Genomic DNA, 10581 nt, shown 5'->3' on the forward strand with positions numbered 1-10581 from the left:
AACTTATAAATTTAGAATTACTAACAAATTAGTCAAAAAAATATTTTTCAAGTACTAAATCCAACTGTTACTTTTAAAAAAATTATTTATGTAAAAAGTTTTAAAATAGTTTTCTTTTCAAATCAAACCAAAATTACTTATTAAACCCTAAACAACTACAACTAGCTTTTATGGAAAAAAATTTATATTAATATATACACACATGTGTAATTAATAAATTAATTAAATTATTATTATTATTTTTGGGCACTAAGACCATGCATGCATACATGATGAGACTCATCAACTGCTTTCTTTACCAAAAGAAACAAATAATTCAAACATGGCATATCTTGCCTCCCATGACATTATTATTGCCCTCAAATGCTTTTATTTATTTATTTATTTATTTATTCATTTATGTATACCTTTTAAATCAACATAATAGAATAAATTAATTAATGTGAAAGAGTCTTCAATCTTGACAAATAAAATGTTTGTTAATATTTTAATGTAATAAATATGATTTATTTATTTAAATTCACAATTCAGTAAGAAGATGATAATTTCTTGTATTTCATGAATTATTTTTTTCTTGCAAAAGGTGAGTTTAGTGTGTATATATACTAATATACCCCTCTGGTTTTTTTTTACTTGTTCAATTTTAAAGTTTTTTTTTGGTTTGTTTTACTTATCCATTTAAAAAGTATATGAATATCAAATATTATTATTTTTTAATTAACCCTTTATATTTAATATACTACAACTTTTAATAAATCATATTCATGTACACATCTTATTAAATTATATTTTAAATAAGAATAATTTTTGAAAAATAATATATTTTTTTTATAAATTTTATATTATTAACTAAAATTAACTGATTTTTTTAATCCATACAAATTAATTAAAATAGACAAATACAAAACACCGGAGAGAGTAAATTGTAAACCACTAAAACCTATAACTATAAGGTTATAAATGAAAGCTTCAAATATAAAAATAAAAATTGTTTTGCAAATACATATGCTCAAAGGTTAAATATAAAATTTATGGTATTGGAGGGTTGTATATGTAAATAAAAAATATTAAGATAATATAAGAAATAATTTCGATAAATTTATGAGCAAAAATTGGCTTTTGAGGATTAAAAAAAGATTAGTGGTAAATTTGGAAACAGAAAATCTAGGTTATCTAAGTATAAATGCTCAACCAGGCACAAGTCCATTGTCGTCTAGTCCGGTTAGGATACCTGGCTTTCACCCAGGCGACCCGGGTTCAAATCCCGGCAATGGAACTCCGATATTTTTCTTTAATAAAGATACCAATCTAATTTTTCATGAACAGACAAATCAGAGGTTAATTAATAAATCAGGAAATATATATATATAAACAATCCAGAAATAATATGTTTCCTTAATTTTATTTTAAAATTATGTTTGTACAAGCATGTCCACACCTTTACAAACTCTTCATTACGTCGGTCTGATCAAGTTTATTCATCGATACAAAAGTTATACCGAAATTTACGCAGTTTATAACATGATATATATATCAGGTATTTATCATTCAAATGGTATAATCAATTGTGCAAATATCAACATTTGTCTGAAGATTTATCGACATTGCCATCTGATAAGTGTTGTGTCATGGAGCATAAGTTTGGGTTTCTCGTCGAAGACCTGCGTTGTATTGCTATGTGCTCTGCAATGAAAATTAAAATTTCATTTATTTTGTAAAATTTACAAGAATTCAATAGATAAGAATATGATCATTATATATAACAAATTATCATCTCTACTGTAAATATTCATGTCATCTGAATGCATGTTGGAAAGAAAAGCACTAAAGATTCAATTTGATAAATGACCGAATTACCTTTGAAGTTGTGATTGCAGAAAATTCACTAATGCTTTTGAGTTCATCTTTTTCTCTTGCAGCAACCACTGCATTATTTTCAGCATCTTTTGATTTAGCCTCAGAATCAGCCTCTGCAATTCTCGCCCTTTCTTCGGCTTTATTGGCCGCTGCTTCTAATAATATGGTATGCTCTTTAGCTTTCACAAGCTCGGAACGCCACAACTGTGTCTCCTGAAAGGTAGAGTCTCTTTGCTTCAACAGGACTTCTCGCTCCTTGCTAAGAACCATGACTTTTTCTTCAGATTCTTTCAACTGTAAAGATGTATATACATAAATCATATAAGTATATCCATCCTTGATTAAATCCTTTTTAAGGAACTTTTTAGGCAGTATTATGTGAAACTGAGTAACTTGAAACTGTGAATTAGAAACAGTGAAAGCCATAGAAAAGTAAAATGCACCTTCTGCAGGGTAGCATGCATTTGTTTCTCTGCATCCTCGGTCAGGCGTTCAATTTCAGTACATGCAAACCTTCTCTCATCATCCATTTTACGCGCAGCATCTTCAGCAGCTTTGGCAGCCTCAGCGGTCTGCTTTAGTTTATTGGCAATCTCCTTTAGAACAAAATCCTTAGCTCGGAGCTCTTTGGCTAACCGTTGTAACTCTTCGTCTTTCACTCTGAGAGTCTCCTTCAAGCAACAAGTGAGACAAAAAAGACAAGCTAATTAAAAGCTCTATCCTTGATAAAGTAAACAACCAACAAAAACAATTGATGCTTTATTCTGCCAAAAATAGGTTAGTTTAGTGCTCGTGTGTGTGTGTACATTCTGCAATTAAAACAAATAAAATAAAGAAAAACAAAGGCCCGTAAACAGAAGTTATAAGTTTGCTGCCTTAATCACCATTTGAATGAAAGCACCAATTTGAAATTCACCTTCATAATTGTTAACTCATCAAAGTGAGCTTCATTTGGCTCATCATCAACCAAGTCCAAAAACCCGCTCCTCCGATAGAGATTTTCATTGCCGCTTCAATTTCTTTAGAAGCCTCCAATGCAGTTGTGTTGGCAGCTGCAATGACAGTAGCAACTGATTGTAAGGTTGTAGAAACATTCCCACGTATGGAATTGATAGTTTCTTTGTGCACCCGTAGTACCAACTGACTTGCCCTGATTGTTGCACAACAAGCATATTAATGGCACTGGTTTATTTATTAATATCAATCAACAACTAAATAAAAAAGGCAAACTCAAAGTTCTGATTATCTGTTTTCCTAACTCAGCAATGCGTACAAAAGAATGAACTTCTGATAATGAATAAATTCTATATCATAAATAAAAGCCATCACATCATAAGCTTACCGTAGTGTGGCTACCCAAGCTCTTGCAATACCAGAGGTTTCTGCACATAGAAAGTAGAACTTTTTCTGAGGGGTCCCGATATCTAGTAGGTTTCTTAGTTAAGGAATACCACAAATTTGTAATTTCCGAGAACGACAGTAAAATCATATCCATTAAGCGCATCCCAGAATCTGTTGTGCAAAAAGGATACAAAAACAACAACCATCGTACTTTGGATGTCCACTGAAAAATTAAAAATTAAAAGGGGGAAAAATAGCTCAGATAACATCTTTTACCTAATGTTGCTACTAATTAATGAAAATATCATTGCTCTGGTGACAACTTACTGGAAATTCACAGGGGATAAAATAATTGTACTGTTTGAATCAAAATCCATCCTTCCCTTGATAAGTACCTCATTTCTGTCTGTCCTGTGACAATACTTGGATATATTAAATGATTATATCCATGCAGCAATAACATTCTAAATAATAATTCTTATTTTCTGAAACATGTCAAGATACTATACTTGTATTCCATTTTTCCTGTAGTCGGATCTAGGATCACCCATCGCTCATTCCAATTCCTAAGCTGTTCATAATAAACGTAGACACTCATTTTCAATCACATTACCTCCAAAAATAAAGCAACATATTATTGTATTTGTTTCTAAAGAAGTAGGTCATATCTGAAGAGTGAGAAATTCTTCACAATAACAGGTCCAGAAAATACTCATCCCAATTTGCTTCCGAAACTCATTGGATCAATGATATGTGTCCAATGTTATTAGAATTGAGGTCCTTCCTAGCATTAGTTAGATGGGGTTTGGGATTGAATTACAGGAATGGATTAGCTCTCATACAATTCAAAATTAAAACTAATTTTACTTACAGCTAGGGTTTATATCAATAGCAGACATACTGGTTGTTCACAACTTCAATAAACAAATTCCAAATAATTTACAGAAAGCAATTGAAATGAGTGTCAAAATAAACATAGTACCAGAACAAACACAACAAAACAAGCATCAAAGATTCACCATCCACGTAGAGAATGCCATAAGCTCAGAGATCAAACACATCAGTATCCACTATAAAACTAATAACCAGCGAACAATGTAAAATAAACTATAAACTAAACAATCAATATATAAACAAAAGAAAACGGATCTAAACCATAAAAAGAGAGAACTTTGTGCTTAAATCCTAAACCCATGAATTAGAGAAAAGGAAGTAGAGATCGGAGAAGGGCACCATCTCCGACCGCTTGAGCAGAGGACCCTGCAAGATATGCCTGCCGGAACCCCATGTCAGCTGCCTCTTGATCCTCGCCAAGCTTCTCTCCGTGTCTCCAAGCATCTAAAACCCACCAAAAACGATGAAAAGAGGATCAAAATTCATCGCACAAAAGCACCAAACCTAGAGATCACAGAAGAATCCATCGATCAAGAGAGAAAAGCACCCACCTTGGAGCTTCCATTGGAGGCCATGGATCGCTTCGAAAGAAGACACCAGCATCAATGGAAGAGGATTTTGTCAGGGTTTTGGTTGCTAATAATTTGGGAAGATGATGTGGGTCCCACTTGGCTTCCAGAAGGGATATTTGTGGGCCCATGTAAAGCTGACGTGTCATTTGCATTACATGGCGATCCATGAAAAATAGCGAAATTAAACTTATCACCTTTGATTTCTAAAAACAATTTTATCAATTTTTTAGGGTGTTTTTGCATATGGTCCCCAACCTTATGTATATAAGTTCAACACTTGAACAATTGAACTTACCAATGTATTTAATAAAAATCTTCTGTATTATCCACTCTTATTACAATCAAATAATTAACGGAGATCCTTAGCTTACTTTTAATTCTTTTAATTAATTTATAAATTATAATTATTGTGTATTTTTATTAAAAAATGAAATAGAAAATAAAAAAGTATACTCAACCTATACTTCTGTTTGTAATTTTTTAAAAAAAATATATTGCATAGGATCATTATTGTTATTTTGTTTATTCCAGTTTAGTTTTTTTTTTTTGTTTTATGGGTCCTAAGAAAATCGTGCACTAATACTATTAAATCTATGTAAGTTGTCTTCACCAAATCTTAACCTGAAGACCTTTGGTTGTTGAGCTAATACTAATTCTATAATAGTTATATATACCGAGAGACTGTCATTTACTAAGTACAACTCGCATCTTGCTGACTATGTAAAGTGAGCTTATGAGGGCATAAGAAATTCATTTGAGGCACTTAAGCAAGCCAGTATACTTGTGGCACTTATAGTATCAAAGAGGTGTTGTAACTTTGACCTATCAATAATGAAAGAGATCATTAAGATATAGTTCCCTAAACCAACACCTTTATTACTCTTTCTAGTGAAATTTATTTTTCTTTGTGGGCGTTAAAATGCATAGGAGGGTTACATATCATAGGAGGATTACATGAACAATACATCATTGTCATAGAATCTTCTCATTATATGTAGCACTCTTATGTATTTAAAGTCTCACAAAGAAAAATTAATTGCAGCAAAAAGAGTTATAAAGGTGTTTATTTTTGGGCACCACATTTTAACAACTTTTTTCATTATCGATAGATTAAAGTTATATGATCCTATTGATATTACAATTATTCCAAATATACCGACTTGTTTAAGTGTCTCAAATGAATTTTTTTTAAAACTTTAAAAGCTCATTTTAGTCAGTAAGATATGAGTTGTATCTGGTAAATATAAATCGCTCGGTTCATATAAGTGTTATAGTGTCAATATTAACTTGACAGGTTAAGATTTGGTGTTGACTGATTGTATGGATTTTATAGTGTTTTTAAATAACTTCTTTAATTTTAAAAGTTAGTTGATATAAATTTACCAACCTAATCAAGTCACTTTAATATGGTAGCCCACTCATTAAAATCACTTTTTTAGTATGGAATTACAGTTAACAATATGGTGCCGAAGGGACAATCCACCCGCTTATCTTTTTTTTAGTAAGACTATTAAAAAATTAAAAAGCTAAATCAGAATAAAAAATAATAACAATAATAAGTATATGAAAATAAATATAATCTATAGCTATTTCTTTAAAAAAACAAAAAGAACAAAAAAAGTTATTATTACCAAAAGAAAAAGGAGAATAATTAATTTGGTAAATCCATGACGTCATTGATGACATAAGTACAAAAGCTATCAATAGAAGGAAAAGTTACATACTGATTTAACATAAATAGAGTGAAAAAAGGGTATCTATTGTGCTAACAAACACAACCCAATGGAATAAGAAAAGAGTAAAATTTTATTTTTATTATTATTATTATTATTATTATTTTTAAAAGTACTTTGGGTGGCTATAAAGAAAGCGTCTCAAGAAACAATGATGGTTAATTGAATACAAGTAAACAAGAGAAATCTCCTTAGAAAATAAAAATAATAGATAAAAAGATGTTTAGAGAAAGGATGATGAAGGAGAATTTAAGTTACCTCATACAAACCAAAGAGATTTGAAGTTTTAGATTGCTCATACCTTTCTCAATTGTTATGTGTGAGGTGGGTAAATTTTTTTAGTAGACTAAACTTTAACTCAATTTCATTTTGATCATCAAACTCCAATTTATATCAATTTGGTTATTTAACTTTAATTTGATTTCACTAGGTAGTAAATTAATGAATTTTGGCCTCTAAGAGCTTGCTTGGGAGAGGGTTTTTAGAGGTTTTGTAAGATAATTTTATCTACCAAACTTTGTTTGGATCCAAGGTTATATGGAGGGTAGGGTATGAGAAGGTTAAATAGAGGGTTGAGAAACCTCCATTTAATCTCATTTCTCAACTCTCCAAATTGGGGGGTTGGTAAGGTTTTGAATTTTTTTGGGCAAAAATACCCTCAATCTTTCCAAACAATTACATCTTTGTTTATTTAGGGTTAAGGATTTTTCAAAAATGCCTAACCTCAACCTTTCTGGACAAAAATGCCCTCAACCTTTCCAAATAATTACAAAAATGCCCTGAACCTTTCCAAATAATTTTGAAAATTCATATTTATTTTTTTAAAAGCATATTTATGTAAGAGAATATTTATAATATTTGTTTTTTTATATGTCTTTTTTTTGTTAGTAGTTTATAATAATATCTAACAATCTCATAAAATTATATTTAAGGGTATTTTAGTAATATTACCATAAAACCTTACCATCTCTTACTTTCAATCCAAATATTAGAAGGTTTGATAACCTCCATTTACCTTACCTTAGCCCCAAACAAGGTATAACTTAAAAACTTCACTTCCCTTATTTAACCCTACTTTAGCCTCCTTTATGAACCCCTCCTTCGCCTCATCCAAGCAAAGCTTAAATAAATGATGTGACTCTTTTTCGATGACACTGACACCTCTAATAGACTTAATAATGTGTTATAGGGAGGGCTGACTCGGATTTTCAGACAATCATGTAATCAATTGGGGGTTGAAATCCTTGATTTATTGCGGGTGAAATTAAATTAAAGTTGAGTGACCAAATTGATTTAAATTGAAGTTCAATAATCAAAGTAAAAATGAGTCAAAGTTTAGTGATCTACTAAAAAATTTACCCGAGCATTTGTTTATATAGATTGTTGTAAGTTTTAATTTTATTAAAATTATCATCCTACTTTGAATGGGAGCATAAGACGAGAGAAGATGACGGTTCCGGTGGGGGCTGTGATGTGCTAAGTTTACTCAAAAACTTACTCAAAGATCAAACACTCACACACAATCAAAACGAGATAAAAGAGACAAGCAAATTGGTAACCCAGTTCGGCACAATTTTTCCTACATCTGGGGGGCCAGGCCCGGAGAAACAATCCACTAAAAGAGGTATAGAAACAAGGAGTACAACACTCACTCACTCTTTCAATACAAAAAATATCCTCTCAAGATTGCCCGACGGCCACACTCTCAAGTCTCACCGAAGAGTCTCTCACTGTTTGGCTCGTCCTAAATCTTCAAGCAGGATGTCTTATATAAACGCACCGACGTCCACAAAGTTACCTCTTTTAGAATTCTCCGTGACTTCCTAACTTGGACACCTTCCAAAGTTAGATGTTGCAACAGCCAGTTGCAACATGGCCCACCTTACTGAACATGACTGAGTTCTAGCCAGATGCACCTGAATTTGCGACCTTCAACCTCCCGGTTCCTTCAGTCCGCCTCATAGCAGTTGACTCGACCCGAGCTCCTCCTGCCTGCAGTTGCTTCCTTCCTCTAATCACTTCAGAAGGTCTCCCTCTCCCGAGAGACGTGCCCACCAAGGCCCACGCGACTATCTCACCAAAGATAGCCACCGAAGATCTCCCGATCTTCTTTCCAAACTTAGCCCAAGTTTGGTCTTCCAAATGATCTTCTTTTGGCACATGAAATATTGTTAGTAAACTTGATCTCATCTTCATCCAAGTTTAGTCTTCAATATCTTCAAGCATGATCTTCAATCTTTCATGCTTGGATCTCCAAATCTCTAATCATATCTTATGCAATCTTCAATCAATCTCCACACATGATTAGTCTCCATGAATAGTTCCACCCATAGATAGCTCTTGGATCTTTCTTCAATTAGTGATGTTAAATATGGTCTTGATAATCTCCTTGGCAAGTCTTTACCTTATTTAGTTTGTGTCTTCAAATAGCTTCACACCAAACTAAATCTTGTGTCTCTAATAGCTTCATACCAAGTTTAACTTGTGTCTTTTAATAGCTTCATATAATCTTCATGATCTTGAACTCTTGCTAATAATAGAATATTCTTCTCTCTTCAAATAAATCTTCTAAAAAGGAGCTCTATCAAAGATATGAATAATCATCTCGGATCTTACCAAGAATAGATAATCATACCTAAAATAAAACTTACCTTTCTTGAAGAGATCCTATAGTTTTGATGCACTTACCAAAAATAGTTTATCATCACATGATTGTATTGAGAGGAATATCTAAAGTCTTCAACCATGATCTTCATAAAATGTCATGACCTCATACTTTGCCACATCATCATCCTAGTCACCTTTTCTTTTGATGAGTCATTTCTAGCCACGTCATCATTCTCATGCCATGTCACCATTTGGCTTGTCATATAATGACAATCTACATCATCAGACTTAACAGAAGATAAGTTTAAAAAATATTTAGATAATAAAATTTAAAAAAAAAACTAGTTCAAACAAAAATTCCAAAAAAAAAATTCAAAATAAAAGAGTTCAAAAAGTAAATTCAAATAAAATAAAATAAAAATAATATAGAATTTGAAAATCCAAGAGAAGATCAAAATCCAATGATGGGGACCGAATTATAAAAAAAATGGTGGGGTGGGTACTGATTGACTTTCTGATTGTATGGAAGTGGTTCTGTATGCGTGTGAATGAAGTGGAGTTTATTGTGAAAAAGTCAAATCTATTTGCTCTCAATCACGGCCAAAAGGCGTTCATCACATGGACTCCACCTACACATGCATGGTTGTCATTACCATAATTTTTTCAAACTTAAGCTCGGTTTGGTTATAGAATTATTAGGAATAATGAAAATATATATAATTTTTGTTTAGTTAGCAAAACAATAATGTGGTTAAGAGTGGTAGTGGGCCGAAAAATCCTTATCCCCACGAGGACCCAACTTATGGGATGGGAATTCCTCGATCCTTTATTGCAGGGACGGGGATGGAGATCAATTTGTCCCTGCTTCCTTAAATGGGGCGGAATGAAGAGTGCTCTCCCCGTCCCCCGGGATCGTCATCTCTGGTTAATTTATTTTAATTAATTATATTTTGACTATTATAATTCTCAAAATATTATTTTTTAAATACAAATTTTTGAAATATTTCCAAAAAACTCTTAAAGAAAAAAGACGTTAATTTTGTGTGTGGCCTTTCACGTTTGGGATTCAAAGTAATGGTGGTTTCATCGAGCTCTCTATGTATTAAATTGTGTGGTTGTACTTGTATAAGTTTTATATTTATGGTTTGCTCTATGTTTATAAACATTTGGAGATTTTTTTTTTGGTAAGTTTTTAATATGTTATTTTGTGAAGTTTTATGGTGAATGATATTTTGATGGGTGTATTGGTATTAAATAATTTTAAAAAATGAAATAAAATTCATAGATGTATTAATATGGGATCCCCGTGGGCATCCCAAGGGGTTGTTTCTCTGCTGGGACGGAGATGGGAGAATTTTTTTTCCCATGGGGATTCGGGGATGAGGATTCTCTATCCCCGTCCTTGGTTGTGATGGGGACGTGGAGGCCACTTCCCATCCCTGCTCCACCCCGTGACCACCCTAAATGTGGTTGAAATATAATATTACTGTCTTGGGTTAATTTAAAATTTTTATTGCAAATTATCTTTTTACTAAAATATATTTATCTAATAAGTATTAAATATATCAAAGTTAATA

At 32.1% G+C, this 10581-nt stretch overlaps 1 protein-coding gene and 1 non-coding gene across 2 annotated transcripts; one reads left to right on the forward strand and one right to left on the reverse strand.

Annotated features, from left to right (window-relative positions):
* Positions 1-1202: 1202 nt before the first annotated feature.
* TRNAE-UUC lies at positions 1203-1276 on the forward strand. The gene has a single exon. It is a non-coding gene; the product is annotated as a tRNA-Glu (tRNA).
* Positions 1277-1417: 141 nt separating this feature from the next.
* Positions 1418-4719, reverse strand: LOC120252900 (differentially expressed in FDCP 6 homolog). The gene is given in 11 exon segments (XM_039261102.1): positions 1418-1683; positions 1858-2151; positions 2301-2528; positions 2774-2833; positions 2836-3007; positions 3200-3281; positions 3390-3421; positions 3526-3609; positions 3708-3769; positions 4432-4536; positions 4644-4719. Coding segments are annotated over 11 exon segments (1152 nt in total). The 5' UTR covers positions 4668-4719; the 3' UTR covers positions 1418-1674.
* Between the last annotated feature and the right edge of the window lie 5862 nt (positions 4720-10581).

The sequence above is a fragment of the Dioscorea cayenensis genome, chromosome 24 (assembly GCF_009730915.1).
Source record: "Dioscorea cayenensis subsp. rotundata cultivar TDr96_F1 chromosome 24, TDr96_F1_v2_PseudoChromosome.rev07_lg8_w22 25.fasta, whole genome shotgun sequence".
In the NCBI taxonomy this organism is placed as follows: Eukaryota; Viridiplantae; Streptophyta; class Magnoliopsida; order Dioscoreales; family Dioscoreaceae; genus Dioscorea; species Dioscorea cayenensis.